Source organism: Aotus nancymaae, unplaced genomic scaffold (assembly GCF_030222135.1).
Source record: "Aotus nancymaae isolate 86718 unplaced genomic scaffold, 86718_ANA_hifiasm-v0.15.2.pri h1tg000029l, whole genome shotgun sequence".
Lineage (NCBI taxonomy): Eukaryota > Metazoa > Chordata > Mammalia > Primates > Aotidae > Aotus > Aotus nancymaae.
In genome coordinates, this window is record NW_026988442.1 from 85489157 (window position 1) to 85507902 (window position 18746).

The following is an 18746-nucleotide window of genomic DNA, read 5'->3' on the forward strand; positions in this document are numbered from 1 at the left end:
ACTGCTTTACACCTCCCAAAGTAAACCTCCAAGTGAAACTTCTAGGCAGCTGCTGGAGGACCAACAAGCCACAGACCAGGTGAGAAAGGAGCAGCTTGCTAACGTGCGCGTGCCATACACATCACCCTGCAAGCACACTGAAGCCTTGACCAAGAAAGAGAGGGAAGGAAGGAAGAGAGCAAGTGAGCATGCAACCCAGGAAAGGGCAGGTGAAGAATCTATTATGGAAGAAAACAACCCAAGAGAAAAATCTAAATTCTCTGCAATGACCACAGATGAACTTTGAAAGGATGTCAACGAGCTTGAAGATTTGGTGATAAAAATCACAACTGATCTGAAATGTAAGAACTAAGGAGATAGATTTTCCACTCTTAGAGAAATAAATCAGTTAAGAACAGCTTACTGACAAAGAAAAAAGGTTGAGGTTTTCACAGTGAAAAACAGCACAACTCTAAAACAATTAGCAAAAATAGTATATGTGGAAGAGAAAACAAATTGTTCTATGTGGGAATGATTGGTGTCCTGAAATTTAGAAGTCAATGTATAGAGCAGAAAATGTCTTAAAGGGAAACGGAATTGATGATCTAAAGGGCAAACCATGTCTCAAAAAATCAGTACAGAATTCTGGCCCTGAAACACATCTTTGATAAGTTAATGTATTTGAATAAAGAAACGGTTTTATGGTTATATTGGCACATAACATGCCACTTAAAAATACCTACAAATTTTAGAAGAAATCATAGTTAAATTTATTTAATGTATCTTAAGAAGATGACAGTCCAGGAGAAGATATTCACAACATACTAAACAGAGAAGGTTAATTTTCTTAGTTTAGGATATATAAAAATTAATTCATGGAAAAAAAATCAAATAGAAAAATTGGTAAAATATAAAAGCAGATGACAAAAGACAGGGAGGGAGGAAGAAAGGGTAAATCTCATTCGTAATGTAATGTAAATCAAAACAATGAGGACGTACTATTTTCTTCCCTGAAAAGTTTGAGGTTACTCACTCCTATGAGATTGTGGAGAAATCATTATCATTATCATACCGTAATTGGGGCACAGATTGATTTGACCTTTTTGGAAGGAAATTTTGTAACATCTACGAAGATTAACAGGGCACGTACACTGGATCCAGAAATTCACTCAGAATTTATCCTTTGGAGATATTTACAAAACCTTGCCAAAATATAAGTGCAAGAATAGTCACTGAAGCTGTTTGTAAAAGCCACAGTGTAGACACACATCTGAAATCCACCAATGTGAGTCTGGATAAATAAATTATGATATATTCATATATGCAGTGAGATATTAACACAGATTACAATGGCATGCTCATTGATACATAGTAAATGCATATATTGAATAGGCATTAAAATCAATGCACATATTAAAATGCAGTACTAATCAGTGCACATATACTAATACCTATTAATAAGCACATCAAAATATTTTCAACATCACTAATCAGTAGGGAAATTTGAGTCAGAGCTACAATGAGAGAGACTTATTCAAACCCATCAGGTGGCTATATTTTTTAAGAGACGGGTTTCACCATGTTGGTCAGGCTGGTCTTGAACTTCTGACCTCAGGTGATCCTCCTGCCTCTGCCTCCCAAAGTGCTGGGATTACAGGCATGACCACCGTACCCGTCCAGGTAGCTATTTTTAAAAAGTAAAAGAGAAAGTAACAAATGTTGGCAAGGATATGGAGAAACTGGAATTGTTATACATTTTTAGAGGGAATGTAAAATAGTGCTGCCACTGTAGAGAACAGTTTGACAGTTTCTCAAAAAGTTAAACATACGACTGTATGCAGTGGCTCACACCTATAATCCCAGCACTTGATAGGCTTGAAGCCAAGAGTTCAAGACTAGCCTGGCCAACATGGCAAAACCCCATCTCTACTAAAAATACAAAAATTAGCCTGGCATGGTGGTACACTTTAGTCCCAGCTACTTGAAAGGCTGAGGCACGAGAATCATTTGAACCCCAGGTGTGGAGGTTGTAGTAAGCCTAGATCACACTCTTGCACTCCAGCCTGGCCCACAGAGTGAGACCTGTCTCAGAAAAAATAAAAAAATATGAAAATAGTTAAACATAGAATTACCATATGACCCAGGAATTGTACTCCTAGATGTATACCAGGAAGAGTTGAAAGCAGAGATCCAAACAGATACTTACACATCAGTGCTCGTGTAGCCTTATTCCAAACTGAAGAGGTGGAAAAATCCCCAATGTACATTAGCACTTGAAGAAGTAAACAAAATGGTATTTACATGCAATGGAATATTTTTCAGCTTTAAAAAGGAATGAAATTTTGTTATATTTTATAACACGGATGAACCTTGAAAACATTATGAGTGAAATAAGCCAGAAACAAGAGGACAAATACTGTACGATTCTACTTATGTGAGATACATGGAATAGGTAAATTCATAGAGACAAAGTATTAATGGGAGAGAGATTACTAGGGGTAATGAGGGCAAGTGGAAAATGATTTTTTTAATGGGTATAGTGTTTCTGATTGGGATAGTGACAAGTTCTGGAAATGGGTAGTGGTGACAGTTGTACAACATGGTGAATATTTTTAATGGCACTGAATTTTATACTTAGAAATAGTTAATATGGAAAATTGTGTTATACTTTAAAAAAAGGAGAAATGAGGCTGATGCCTGTGAAGTTGGGTCAGTGTACTGGAAATTCCCCATGTGGTTGGAGAACTTAGGCATTGAAAATAATTTTGTGAATGAGCTAGAAGAAGTTGCGTGAGAAGTAGGGTATCTGACTTACTGATCTCAGGTGACATTTCAGGTGAAATCTAGATGAGGTAGGTATTCCTTAGTGAATTTGAACTTGGAAGATATAGCAAAATTAAAATTCTAGCCTTGTCATTGTTTTAGATGTAATTTTGTCATATTACTAAAACTTTCCGAACTTTTGTCTTTGTATTATTAAATGGATAATTAATGTATGCTAAAAATAAAAGGTGCCAGCATTAATGTAGGAAACTTAAAATGACAAAGGAGAAATATTTGAGAAAACAATAGAATAGAGGTTGATGTGTAGAATTAAAGAAAGCTGAAAGATCTCAGATTGAAGAGGACCATACAGAATATAATATAATTAAGAGAAACTTCCACTTGTACACAGTACAGTGAAATTAAAGACTATTAGAGAAGAGTCTAAAAGTGAACATGTAACATTACAAAGGAACATAAATGAGATTGACATCATACTTATCAACAGCAGTGTTGACTCAAGAAGATAATAGAATAATATTTTTTTGAGTATTATAGAAAGTATTGAAAGAAACTATGATCCTTAACATTTCTATCCATACAACTGTCATTCGAGTGTGAGGGGATGGTAAAAATATTCCGAAATATAGAAGGCCAAGGCCTGAGAAGATAAGCTATACAAAGCCCACGTGGGAAACATATTTGGAGAAAGAACGCAAATGAGTCGATTATTTGCAAATCTAGCAGATGCTACAAGACATGTAATGTACACATGTAAGACATATAAATTTAAAGGTGTTGAAATACCCAAGTAGAAGTTGTCTTTAAAAAACTAGCTAAGAATAAAGAAAAAAAAAAGAAGTATATCTGTAAAACTTGATGGGAATTGAGTGGAGGGGAGATTAGAGGACATGAGGGCATGGTAGAGTTCTTGTCTTGATAAAAGGAAATATAGATGACGAATTCACTTATCTAAAAGAAAAGATTTAAAAAGAAGCATAGAAAAAGCAAAGGACAAGTTGAAATAAACTTGTCAGTTAAAAGACAGAGATTGATATATACAATCCAACTATATGTTCATTTTTTAATAGGAAATACCATAAATCACAATTTAGAATTCTACACATGGGAGGGGCATGGATGAGCAATTATGAAAATTGAGGATCCCAACAATGCTTTTGCTTATGTGAATTATATCTACCAATAGTTACAATATTAGAAATTAAAACTGAAAAATTTAAAAATATTTATTGATTAACTGATCAATCAGTAAATAATTAACATCTATTAATATAGCAACAGCATACCCCTTGTATGTTAACATAATATAAAGCATGTTATAAAAGTAACTATTTTCCAAAACAACAAAGAGCTTAGAAGAGTTTCATTGTTTTAAGCACATTTGCTTTGCAAATCTGGTTTTTTGTTTGTTTGTTTGTTTTGTTTTTTTGTTTTTTTGAGACAGAGTTTAACTCTTGTCGCCCAATGGCATGATCTTGGCTTACTACAACCTCTGCCTCCTGGGTTCAAGCAATTCTCCTGCCTCAGCCTCCTGAGCAGCTGGGATTATACGCATGCACCACAATATCTGGCTAATTTTGTATTTTTAATATATTTAGTATATTTAGTATATTTTTAGTATATTTAATTTTGTATTTTTGTATATTTAGACGGAGGTTTCTCCATGTTTGTCAGGCCGGTCTCGAACTCCTTACGTCAGGTGATCCACTTGCTTCAGCCTCCCCAAGTGCTGGGATTATAGGCGTGAGCCACTGTGCCTGGCTGCAAATCTGTTTAATGTCTGGCTTAATAGAAAGTACTTGGGTTCTCGGCCAGGCGAGGTGACTTACGCCTGTAATCCCAGCACTTTGGGAGGCTGAGTTGGATGGATCACCTGGAGTCAGGAGTTCGAGATCAGTCTGACCAACATGGTGAAACCCCATCTCTGAAAAAAAAAAAAAAAAAGAAGAAGGTACTTGGGTTCATTGCAAAGTGTTATTTTGTTTCAGGTATGTGAGAAGCATAGGACCTTGCGAATCTTTTGCAAGGGTCTTGGAAATCCTTGGTGATCTTGAGACCACACTTTTAGAATGGCTTTTTCCATACAAAGTTTCTTAGCTATTTATTAAGCTACTATTTGGTGTCTTCTGCATCATCACAGTAGTTATGAGATCTTAGGATCTCATATTCCCTCCTACCTCCCAGTTTTATTATTTCTTACCTTATGTTCTCTTCCAGTCTGACTGATTCTTTTCCATCAAGCCTTCACTGATTACTCTAGTTTCTGTCTCTTCTCTAAAATCTGTTTGCAAGTGTAGTTTGACATATTTTCTACTAAAGTACTCTTCCTTTTTTTGTGTCTTTTCTTTTTCTGGTGACGTTATGGCCCTTTTAAAGTTAGGGACTCTAAAAATTGATGACAACACAGGAATTTATCCTTACACACACAAATATTTGTACCTCAAAGGTAATTTTTGTTGGTTGATTGGAAGTAACTCTCCAGGAGAACATATAGATCACAAATTTGTTTTTGGCCTTAAGTGATTTACTAGAAAACTATAATGTCTTATCCATTATCTGCTATATAGTAATACTTTTGGTATTGCATCAAGATATCTTGTATAACTAAAACCATCTTTTGTTCAGGAGTGTTGATCTTATAAGCCACTTAATGATTTACTTATTTTCTTGCCATTTCAGAAAAAAGCCAAAGGACAAGAGTTGTTTGATCAGATTATGTACCACCTGGACCTTATTGAAAGCGATTATTTTGGTCTGAGATTTATGGATTCAGCACAAGTAGCAGTGAGTAACTGTTTTATTTGGATGTTTTAGCATAAGGGGAAGAAAGGAGAAATTTCAGATGATATACTGATTGCTATATTCTTTATATATTCAGTGTATTCTTGATGTGTTATATTCTGTGATACAAAGCTTTGACACTGCCCGCGCCCCCAACCTTGCTTTAGCATCACCTGAAGTACTTGTTAAAAAAAAATGTGAGTTCTGGTCCTAACTTGAATTATAAGAACAAAATTTTTGAGGACAGGGCTCTAGAATCTTTGTTTGCTTTTTAATAACTATTGACTTGATTGTTGGGCACACAGGAATTTGAGAAACACTGTGTAATGGAAAGAATGCTAGAATGGGAGTTTTGTGGGCTCTTGCATAAATGGTAGTAATTTTTACTTTGCAAATTAAGGTGAGTAGACTAGGATATCTCTACGTTCCCTTTCAGATCTGTGATTTTGTATTTATAAATAGTGGTACTTTGATGTGCATTTCTGATGAGAGAACAGCATAGATAATAGAGTAGAAAGTTGGAGGCTGTTCAAATAACTGATTATTAGGATTTTACTGGAGGATGTTTGAAAGAAAGTAGCAGATGAAAACATTGGGAGGTGGTTTAGTGATTATGTCATTCAAATTGATTGCCCAAAGTATTAAATACTAAATTTAGCAATATTTACTCTCAAATAATTGAGATTAGGTAGTCTTCAAGCAGGGAGGTTATATTTTCCTTCAGGAAGTTTTATGTAGAGATATGTAGGATTTGGAATGAGCAGAGACAGAAGTCAGGAAAAGTTACTACAAATACTTTAGGATAAAATTAATACTAAGGCCTGGACAGTAGAAGGCAGAGGAAGAGACTGACCTCAGATGATAAGGGTAACATGACATTAAGCCTTTTTTTCTAGAAGTTTGGGGTGCGTGTGTGCGTGCGTGTGTGTGTGTGTGTGTGTGTATGTGTGTATGTGTTTGGAGAGGAACTTCTAGCTGGCTTTATAAAGCATCTGGGCTAAGTTTACAGCTGTTAATAATTTTAGCTGTCGTTGTTTTTCTGACAGTCCTCCCCATCATGCCACCAAATTAAGTAACCGTGAGCATTTGGCAACAGGTTGTTGGTTAGGCAGATTTTGGCACATCTTTGCAATTAATACGATGTAGCTCCTTAAAAATGGTGATTTTTGGCTGTACGTGGTGGTTCATGCCTGTAATCCCAGCACTTTGGGAGACTGAGGCGGGAGGATTATTTAAGGTCAGGAGTTCGAGACCAGCCTGGCCAACAAGGCAAAACCCTGTCTCTACTAAAAATACCAAACATTAGCCAGGCATGGTGGCATGTCCCTGTAGTCCCAGCTACTTGGTAGGCTAAGGTGGGAGAATTGCTTGAACCCGGGAGGCAGAGGTTGCAGTCAGCAAAGATTGTGCCACTGCACTCCAGCTTGGGCAACAGAGCGAGACCCTGTCTCAAAAAAGATGAATTTTATTAAAAAAAAAATAAAATAGCTGGGTGTGGTGTTGCATGATTGTAGTTCCTGCTAGCTGGGAGACTGAGGCGGAAGGATCCCTTGAGGCCAGGAATCTGGAGTTGGAGGCTGCAATGAGCTATGATTACACCATTGCACTTTCAACCTGGGTGACAAAGTGAGACCCTATTTCTAAGACAAACCAAAATGGTAATCTTTAAGTGTTAATATACTAATTGATATGGAGTGGTAGAAATAGTCATAAAGGATTACAAAGCAATATAATTGAATTTTTCTATTTAAAAAAAAATCTGGGCCAGGAGCAGTGGCTCATGCCTATAATCCAGCACTTTGGGAGGCTGAGGAGGGAGGATCACATGAGGCCATGAGTTTGAGACTAACCTGGGCAATATTGTAAGACCCTGTCTACAAAAATAAAAATAAAAAATTAGCTAGGCATGGTGTGCGTGCCTGTAGTCCTAGCTACTTGGGAGGTGGAGGATCACTTGAGCCCAGGAGTTGAAGGTTGCAGTGAGCTATGACCATGCTACTGCACTCTAATCTGAGTAACAGAACGAGGCAAGACCCTGCCTGTCTCTTAAAAAATATATATATATGGACATGCATAGCATATACATGAAAAAATTTTGAAGCTGTTTTTCATACTTTCAGAGTTTCTGATCTCTTGGTGATGTTAGTGTGGGAGATGTTTCTTCTATTTTTCTTTCTAATGTTCTTTTTTTTTTTTTGAGATGGAGTTTCTCTCTTGTTACCCAGGCTGGAGTGCAATGGCGCGATCTCGGCTCACTGCAACCTCCGCCTCCTGGGTTCAGGCAATTCTCCTGCCTCAGCCTCCTGAGTAGCTGGGATTACAGGCACGCACTACCATGCCCAGCTAATTTTTTGTATTTTTAGTAGAGACGGGGTTTCATCATGTTGACCAGGATGGTCTCGATCTCTTGACCTCGTGATCCACCCGCCTCGGCCTCCCAAAGTGCTGGGATTACAGGCGTGAGCCACCGCGCCCGGCCCTCTAATGTTCTTAATTCTGTTTCATTAGACTAAATTCACTAATGGACTAAATTCACTAATGGTAGAGAATGAGTTGTACGTAACTCTGTCCAGCAGGTAGTAGACACACAAAACATTTGTTGAATTTAATTCTGGACTTCCATTTAGTTTGATAAAGGTTTGGTTGCCTGTTAATTTTAATATAATTCAGCTTTCATTTCTAGAATAAGAATAAAGTCTTACAATTAGATGAATAAATAGATGATATTAAGGATAAACAATCTATGACTTCCTGTTTTTTGAGGCAGTGTGAGGGAAAAAAAGACAAAAGTATGCCTCATTTAGGTTTGAATATCAATTACTTAATATTTAAGTAATTGTAGAAAGAAGCATGCAGTCATTACTAAGTTGTATTATTAGCTCTTTGCTAATATCTGCAATTTCTGAATTCCATATTGATATTTTTTCTCTTATTTGATACGCATATAGTGCCTTTCTTGTCATAATAATAAATTTTTGGTAAAGCTAGGATTAGGATATTTAATCCCTTCTCTTTAGTTCTAGTTTATTCCTTCCAGTAACCAGAAATTTAGGCATTAACATTAAACTTGCAGGCTTACTTTTACTTCATTTTATTTTGGCTTCACTAAAATACTCTTAAGTTATGAGTTGAGCTGGAAGAACAGTTGGTAAAGATACTAAAAATGAACTTTAAACTTTAGATAAGCTAAACTTTTCAAGTTCTAACTCACCTGATTCCATGAGAGTCTCATGACATAAGCAAACAAAGAATCAGCTTGTTGTGTGGACATATGCAACCTCAGAGTGAAATGAAACCAAAATGGGGTTGGGGGGAGCATAAAAAGTGACCAAGGAATTACATGTTGATTTCACCTTCAGCATATGGCATGTCCATATATGTAAAATTAATGTGCCAAATTTTAGTTTATTGGTTACTGTAGATTAGCCCAAAACATCTATGACTATAGAATAATGGAGTCATCATGGAGATAACCATAATTAGTAAATCAGTGAAGCCAAAGTTCACTTTTCTTCTTATATAGACATCTCATCTGAGTTCCATTTTTTAAATTGTTTACTTTTATTAAACTGGGTCATTCTATGTTCATGTACACATATTTCATAGTTGAAACAAACTCAAGTTTACAGAAAGTTGCAAAGATAGTGTAAATAACCATTTTTCTGGGACCATGTGAGAGATAGTTATAGTTAAGATGTCCCATCACACCTGAATTTTTTAGCGTATGTTTCCTGTAAGCAAGCACACTCCATAACTCAATACAGCCAAGGAAATAAGACTTCTATAAATATGTGTTTACATACATATGTATATATTATAGAGAGAGAGGGAGAGAAAAAAAAATACCATGACTTCAACACCCATAAATAATTGAAATTCCAGTCTAACACAACAGGACTTGTAGTTTTTTTTCTCTTTCCATGTTTGTGGTTCTCATCTACTACAGAAACCAGGCTATGATTATCACCGGTAGGTTTACCCTATTGATCACTCAGCATGTATGGAACCAGTCTCTAGCCTCTCCCTGTGTAGATGTTGGTCTTGCTCAGACCACTTAATTATTTCTGGACTGAGTTATTATTTTTTATTTTATTTTTTCTGCTGGTTCTTTGATCTTGGATGGACTGAATTATTTGGAAAAGGGAAGGAATTGTGAAACCTGTCACCTCACAAATACACAGGGGTGTATAAAGCACTCCTTTGACAATAGTATTGAACAGTTGTTACCTCAGAGATTTGGTTTGGAGTAGGAGGCTTAAAGAGAAGAGAGAAGGCATGCTTAAGTAAAAGAAGGAGTTGGTTTTAGTTAGCATGACTCATTTTTTTCCTGTAAAGTAGGCCACTTTTTAAAAAATGAGATGTAATTTACATACCATAAAGTTCACCATTTTAGATTGTACAATGCAGAGTTTTCGGTATATTAGAACTGTGCAGCCATCATCACTAATTCTAGAACATTTTCATCACCCCCCCAAAGAAACCCCCTTACACATTACCAGGCATTCCCCATTTACCCCTCCTCACAGCCTCTGGCAAACACTGTCTATGGATTTGCCTATTTTGAAAATTTCATTTGAATGGAATTATGTAATAGGTGGCCTTTGGAATATGGCAGTGTACTTAGCATAAGGTTTTCACAGTTCATCCATGTTGTAGCATATCTTAGTACTTGATTCCTTTTTATTGCTGAATAATATTCTATTGTATGAATATATCATATTTTATTTACTCATCTATTGATGGACATTTGGAATATTTCTACTATTTGGCTGTTATGAATAATGCTGCTCTAAAGGTAGGGCATGATGGTCTATAATCCCAGCACTTTGGGAGGCCGAGGTGGGCGGATCACTTGAGCCCAGGAGTTTGAGACCAGCCTGGGCAACATGGCAAAACCTTGTCTCTACAACATACAAAAATTAGCCAGGTGTGCTGGTGCACCCCTGTAGTTCCATCTGCCTGGGAGGCTCAGATGGGAGGATGCTTGTGCCAAACTTTTCCAGGGACGGCACCATTATACACTCCCACCAGCAATGTATGAGGGTTCCTGTTTCTCCACACCCTTGCCAACTTGTTAGTTCCCCTTCTTTTTGGTCTAGCCATCCTAGTTGGTATGAAATGGTGTCTCATTGTGGTTTTGATTTGCGTTTTCCTAATGACTAATGATGTTGAGCATCTTTTCATGTGCTTATTTGCCATTTGTGTATCTTCTTTAGAAAAATGTCTATTCAAATCCTTTGACTGTTTTTTAAAATGTTTATTTGCCTTTTTGCTGTTGAGTTGTAAAAGTCCTTTATATTTTCTGGGTACTCAGCCTTGTCAGATGTATTTGCAGATTTTTTCTCCCACTTTTCACTTTCTTGGTAGTGTCCTTTGCACAAAAGTTTTACATTCTGATGAAATCCAGTTTACTTACTTTGGTTGCTTATGCTGTTCGTGTTTTATCTATGAAATGATTGCCTACTCTGAGGTCACAACAATTTACATGTTTTCTTGTAAAAGTTTTATAGTTTTAGCTCTCAAAATTAAGTCTCTGATCCATTTAGAGTTAATTTTTATATATGCTATGAAGTTGGGGTCCAGCTTTATTCTTTTTCTTTTTTTTTTTTAAATTGAGATGGAGTTTTGCTCTTGTTGCCCAGGCTGGAGTACAAATGGCACGATCTTGGCTGACCACAACCTCTGCCTTCCGGGCTCAAGTGATTCTCCTGCCTCAGCCTCGTGAGTAGCTGGGATTACAGGCATGCACCACCACGCCTGGCTAATTTTGTATTTTCACAGTGTTTCTCCATGTTTGTCAGGCTGGTCTCGAACTCCCAACCTCAGGCGATCCACCCACCTCAGCCTCCCAGAGTGCTGGGATTACAGGCATGAGCTACCGCTCCTGGCCCCAGCTTTATTCTCTAGCATGTGAATATCCAGTGATCCTAATACCACTTGTTAAAATGACTATTCTTTCCCATTGAAGGGTCTTTGCATGCTTGTTGGAAATCTATTTACTATAGATATGTGGGTTTATTTCTGAAATTTTTATTCTGTTCCATTGATCTTTCTGTTGATCCTATGCCAGTACCACAGTGTCTTGATTATGGTAACTTTGTAGTAAGTCTTAAAATTGGGAAGTGTGAATTCTTCAGCTTTCTTTTTTCAGTATTGCTTTGGTTATTCTGGGTCCCTTGCATTTCCATATAAATCTTAGGGTCAGCTTATCCATTTATGCAAAAAAAAAAGCAGTTGGAATTTTGGTACGGATTGCATTGAATCTGTATATCAATTTGGGGAATATTGCCATTTTAACAATGTAAAGTCTTCTGGTCTGTGAACATGGAATGTCTATGTATTAGGTTTTTAATTTCTTAAAACAATGTTTTGTAGTTTCAGTTTATAGAAGTCTTACTTCCTTGGTTAAATTTATTCTGAAGCATTTTATTCCTTTGATACTATTTTAAATGGATTTGTTTTTGTAATTTCATTTTTGGATTGTTCATTGTTAGTATATAGAACTGCAACCAATTTTTGTGTATTTATTTTGTGTCCTGCAGTCTTGTTGAACTTATTTTAATGTGCTTTTATTTATGAGATCATGTCATCTGCAGAAAGACAGTTTTATGTCTTCCTTTAGAATCTGGATGTCTTGTCTTTTTTTCTTTTCTTTTCTTGCCTAAGTGCCCTGGCTAGAACCTTCAATAAAATGTTGAATAGAAGCAGTGGGAATGGACACCCTTGATGTATTCCTGATCTTAGTGGGGAAAATCTTCAGTCTTCTACCATCAAGTATGATGTGGGAATCTTATGGATGTCCTTTATCAGGTTGAGGGAAAGTCTTTTCTATTTCTAGTTCCTTGGTGCTTTTATAATGATAATGAAAGGTCGTTGGGTTTTGTCAGTTGCTTTTTCTACATCTATTGAGAGGATGATGTGGGATTTAAAAAAAAAATCTGTTTATGTGGTATGTGATATGTTATGTTGATTGATTTTTTTTTTTTTTTAATGTTGAACCAACTTTGCGTTTCTGGGATAAATTCCACTTAGTCATGGTTTATAATCCTTTTTTTTTTGAGACGAAATCTCCCTCTGTTGCTCAAGCTGGAGTACAGTGGCACGATCTCAGCTCACTACAACCTCCACCTTCCTGTTCAAGTGATTCTCCTGCCTCAGCCTCCCAAGTACTTGGGTCTATAGGCACGCGCCACTGTGCCCAGCTAGTTTTTATATTTTTAGTAGAGATGGGGTTTCACCACGTTGGCCAGGCTGGCGTTGAACTCCTGTACGCAAGCGATCCTCTTGCCTCAGCCTCCTAAAGTGTTGGGATAACAGGTGTGAGCCACCACACCTGGCCACATAATCCTTTCTATATGTTGCTTGGTTTGGTTTGCCAGTATTTGGTGATTATTTTGGTATGTGTATTTATAAAGGATATTAGTCTGTAGTTTTCTTGTGATATTTTTTTCTGGATTGGGTGTCAGGGTAATGCTGATCTTATAGAACGAGGTGGGAAAACCCTCTTGTATTTTTTTTTGGAAAATCCTGTGAAGGATTAGTGTTAATTCTTTCAACATTTGGTAGAAGTCATCATTGAAACCTCTGGTGCTGGGCTTTTGTTTGTGGGAAGTTTTTGATTATTGACTCATTGACTTTACTTTGTTACAGGTGTATTCAGATTTTCTTTTCTTTCCATTTTGAAACAAGGTCTCACTCTGTCAACACAGGCTGGAATGCAGTGGCACCATCACAGCTCACTGCAGCCTCAATCTCCCAAGGCTCAAGCAATCCTCCCATCTCAGCCTCCCGAGTACCTGGGACTATAGGCATGCACCACGCCTGGCTAGTTTTTTTGTAGAGATAGGGGCTCACTGTGTTGCCCAGACTGGTCTTGAACTCCTGGATGCAAATGATCCTCCTCAGCCTTGCAAAGTGCTGGGATTACAGGCGTGAGCCACCACGCCTGTGTTTTCTGTTTGTTTGTTTTTTGTCCGTTTTTCAACTAGGCCACTTTAGAGAGTGAAAGGGGAACTTAATGAATGAGGGGTTGGGATAGTAGGCACAGGCCAGTATCATTGTGGTAAACCAGAATATATGGTCATCTCTGTTTTAGTGGACTGCAGAATACTACCCCATTGTCTATTTTAAAATCTAAACTTAATACCCTTTTGTATAGTTCAGTGATGATCTTAAACTTAGAGTTATGATGAAATTTATGGACTCTTTCCCTAGAAAAATGCACATACATAACATTTTGTCTGTATAATAGTAATTCAGATATCCCTGAAGCCCAACTATGAATTCTGCAGTTTAGTAAACTCTTCTTTAGCAATAACTTAAAGGAAGATGGATAATGGTGTAAGTTTGTGAGTTTTTCTCTTTTTTTTTTTTCCAAGACGGAGTTTCGCTCTTGTTACTCAGGCTGGAGTGCAATGGTGCGATCTCGGCTCACTGCAACCTCCGCCTCCTGGGTTCAAGCCATTCTCCTGCCTCAGCCTCCCAAGTAGCTGGGACTACAGGCGCGCACCACCATGCCCAGCTAATTTTTGTATTTTTAGTAGGGACGGGGTTTCACCTTGTTGACCAGGATGGTCTTGATCTTTTGACCTCATGATCCACCCGCCTCGGCCTCCCGAAGTGCTGGGATTATAGGCTTGAGCCACTGCGCCTGGCCGAGTTTTTCTCTTTAAGTCTTTAAGACATTTATGCTGTCAAACACCTATAATCTCTCTTTTTTTTTTACTGTTGGTACAACTTTGTTATTAAATCTCATTGGATAACTCAACAAAGATTTTTATGGTAATATAGTCTTTCTTAATAAAGGCTTAGGGAAACACTTTTTTTTTTTCCTGTCATAAACACTTTTTTTTTTTTGCTGAGTTCCTATGCAATTTTGAAAGCAAGCTGTCTCCCTGTTTAAAGTGTATTTCCAAAATAGGTTATGTACTTTATCTCTGGAAAGTAAATATATGACCTATGTAACGCATGAAAAAACTGCCATATTCCTGGGTAGCAAAATAACCTGTATACCAAATCCCCATAATATGTAATTTACCTGTATAACAAACCTGCACATGTACCCCTGAACCTAAAATAAAGGTTAAAAAAAATCCTTAAAGCATACTAATAATATGCAGAAAGGCACAGTGGAAGATATATTGTATTGACTAAGTCTTCATTTGCAATGTCTTACAATACAGACTATTAACTCAAAAAAAGTAGTTACTTAGGAATTTTATAGTGGAATCTAGATCAAATTGAAGTGTTTTCAGTTAGAACACAGTAATGCAACATATTCATCCTCTCTTTCCTTAGTGTAGATTTTTAACATTTTGTTGAGATTATTCAAAATGTAAAGATTTGTTTTAAAGTAATTCTTTAATTCAGAGCATAAGCCTCTACACACAGAAATAGTTTTTGCAGAGGCAATTGGTTTGAAAGATGGTTAACATTTCTCTACTGTAAGCTCTTTGCTCTTTGAGCAAGAGTAGTGGTGGTACATTTCTTTATTAGAGGCATGTAAGTTAGGTGGTTAGAAGGCAGGAGTCATTCATTTGAAGAACTGTTTACAGACCATGTTTGATTATAGGGTCTGGGATGAGGGTATATGTATGTTAGTGTTTATGGAAGCTCCCTAGGTAATTCTTTGTTTGGTTTACTTATGGCTGTTATGCTTGTGGATACATATTATTTGTATTTTAAGATACAAGTAGATAATTGTTCTTCCATGCCTAGTTCAATAGGATGGAAAGAAATGTGGCTTTCCACATCCTTTGATATCTCTTTATTAACTAAACTTTAAAAGTAGGAAACTAGAAGGGAAGTTGTCTCCTTTTTAAGGTACAGTGAGGAAAGAGAATCGTATTAGTAACCTATATCTGTTTGCTTTCACTTTTATCTTCTAGTGTTATATAAACTCCTAAAGACCCTGATTCAAGGAAAATACTATCAGTGCCTGTCTCTGAGGCCTAAATTTTCCAGTCCCCGGTCTTGGAATGTGGAGGAGATGAAAGAAAACAGAATTGAGAATATCCAAACATGAACTCAGACCTTTACCAGAAGAACATCACCCAGAACTCCCACAGCTCCTAAATCTCACTTTAAAATGTGTTTGATGCTTTATCTGAGTTTTGGGTTGTCTTAAGGGAGTGCAGGTATTAGAAACTATTACATACAAGTAGAAAAGAGACGAAAATGCCTGCTTGTAAGAAACTATGATCCTTTTTCTCACTGGAGTGATTTTATATTTATTTATGTACTTACGTTTTAGAGATGGGGTCTTGTTCTATCACCCAGGCTGGAGTGCAGTGGTACCATCATAGTTTCCTTGCAATCTCAAACTCCTGGACTCAAGGAGCCCTCTTACCTCAGCCTTTCAAATAACTAGGGGACTGTAGGCACATGCAACCATGCTCAGCTAATTAGATTTTTTTTTTTTTTTTTTTTTTTTTTTAGAGATAGGTCTTACTATGTTGCCCAGGCTGGTCTCAAACTCTTGGATCATGCCCCTGCCTTTGCCTCCTGAGTAGCTGGGATTATAAGCATGAGCCACTGTGTGTGGTGATTGTGTTTAATTCACTTCTTAGTAAGATAGTAAGGACAAATTAGAGTAGAAAGGTATATTTGTGAGACTAGTCCTAAATAGTTTTAAACAGGGATAACTTTAAGTTATAACTGTCTAAGAAAGACTTTAGATTGTTCTCTTTTTTTTTTGAGATGGAGTTTCACTCGCTCTGTCGCCCAGGATGGAGTGCAGTGGCGCAATCTCGGCTCACTGCAACTTTCTCCTGCTAGGTTCAAGTGATTCTTCTGCCTCAGCCTCCCGAGTAGCTGGGATTACAGGTGTCCACCACCACATCTGGCTAATTTTTGTGTTTTTAGTAGAGATGGGGTTTCACCATGTTGGTCAGTCTGGTCTCAAACTCCTGACCTCAAGTGATCCACCTGATTTGGCCTCCCAAAGTGCTGGGATTACAGACATGAGCCACTGCACCCAGCTGAGATTGTTCTTGAAATAGTGTTCTTTTTTTTTAATTTTTGGAGACAGAGTCTCCCTCTGTCACCAGGAGCCAGGCTGGAGGGCAGTGGCGCGATCTTGGCTCACTGCAGCCTCCACCTCCCAGGTTCAATCAATTATTCTGCCTCAGCCTCCGGATTAGCTGGGACTACAGGTGTGTGCCACCATGCCCAGCTAATTTTTGTATTTTAATAGAGAATGGGGTTTCACTATGTTGGCCAGGATGGTCTTGATCTCTTGACCTCATGATCTGCCTCCCTCGGCCTGCCAAAGCTGGGATTATAGGTGTGAGCCACCACGCCCAGTTGAAATAGTGTTCTATTTTTTAAAAAATTGTTTTCTTCTGATTTCCCTGAAAATTTATTCTGTCAAAATTTATATTTAGCCTATTTTCAGTCCACTGATAATGTTCTTTACCAACATATGTGTGTGCACATACTCACACACTTGAAAAATTGTTTTCTTCCCTGTTTGAGGAAACTCTGGAAAGAATCAAGAGAAACCAATAACATCTTGGGGAGGAGGGCTGCATGTGTTATGGGGGTGGGTAATGGGGGGCAGAGACTGGGGGAAACTGTTAACCTTATAGTTTTTATTATTACCAAAAAATTAAACCATATGAATGTATTACCTATGTAAAACATTAAAATAAGAGGGGTCCATGATTATTGCCTTAAGTAATAAGTGTTCATTATAGAGTAAGTAGATAATATAGGAAAGCACAAAGAAGAAAAAAATCACTAGCTATCTCAATCAGCCAAGAGATAATATCTTACATTTTTATCACAGATTATCTCTGTGAATGAAAATATGTATTATATAATACAAATTTGTATATCTTGACAATTTATAATATCTTATAAGATATAAAATTTAACAATATAAGTAATTTTTCAAATGTTTAAGTATTTGCTTTCATTATTTTTCGTGGATATATGGTGCTCTATTATATTAAAATACTTTAACCAGTTCACTCTGTTTAGATACATAGGTTGTACTAACTTTCTTTGAGTAATTTCTTTTTGGTAAATCTACACACATCCATGATGATTTCTAGATGTAGAATTGCAGGGTTGAAGACACACAGTTATTTTTGAGACTTTAGCTACTGTCTAGTCAAATTGCTTCATGGAAGGGTTGTGCTCATTTGCACTCAGTATGGAGTATGAGAGGCAACATGAAATAGTCCCCAGGTGACCAGCCATGGAAGATAGGGCAACTCCCAGTTTTGTGGTTCTGGGAAGAAAATCTGGGGCATGAAAACTAGTTTTTTCTCTTACTCAGTATATGATTTGCATCAGGCTGTAGTAGGTATTTGTGTCAGTTAAGTCTGTGATATTTGGATATTGGATTTCTGGGCTGGACAGTGATGGATGAACTGTTTGCTGTTCTAGGTTGAACTGTTTTCTTCTGATAGAAAATGGAATTGTTTTCTGCCTGCTGGCAGGCCTAGTATTTTGTTAATGGAAGGATGTTTAAAACAACATTAGCTAGATTAAAGATTAAAGATTGCTAGATTGAAATAGGCTTAAAAGTGGATGTCCAACTGAATTTATTAAAAGATGAAAGATGGCAAAGTAGCCCACACACTTGAAATCTTGAGAAAATATGGCATAGCATTTTAAAAAATATTTACTGAACATTTTATTTAAACATAATAAGGTATTTTGCTGGCATATTGATAGTTCTGTGAATTACACTTTTGGATCTTGGAGAATGGAGAGAAGAAGCTAGGCAAATAATTGGCAAGAAAAGTAAACAGTTACAATGCAGCTTTGTTTACCCACTCTGCCTATCTGCATTTCTGAAATTGAATTCCTTGGCTCTGTGAACTAGTTAGCACATTAGGATGTCCTTCCTTTAGAGTGCTTGGAATTGAAAGCTTGCTGGAGAGAACATAGTCACGTATATCTTAGTTGGATATGTGCATCCTGTCACTGTTAGGACTTGGAAGCATAAAGGAATTAATGATGAGAAGTGAACTGGGAATGATTTATCACTGGAATTATCTGGAAAAGGTTTTAGGTCTGTTTGTGTCATGGACATTTCAGATAAAGAGGTTACATAAAAGGCTATTCCTCTTTGAAACCCAGAAGTCTCATAGTCCCAGTGTTAACATATTTTATTTGTGGGACAAAGACTGCTTTATTTAATAGGTAGGACCTTGATTGTGAGAAAGATCTAATTTTACCCTGAAGATTCT

General features: G+C 37.1%; 1 protein-coding gene across 5 annotated transcripts in view; it reads left to right on the plus strand.

Moving 5' to 3' along the window:
* Window positions 1-18746, plus strand: part of EPB41L5 (erythrocyte membrane protein band 4.1 like 5) — a 141117-nt gene that overhangs the window by 16585 nt on the left and 105786 nt on the right. For all 5 annotated transcript variants that reach the window (XM_012468373.2, XM_012468374.2, XM_012468376.2 and 2 more), the window contains exon 3: window positions 5443-5547. In XM_012468373.2, the coding sequence (XP_012323796.2) occupies window positions 5443-5547 (105 nt within the window). The remainder of the gene's footprint in view (window positions 1-5442; window positions 5548-18746) is intronic.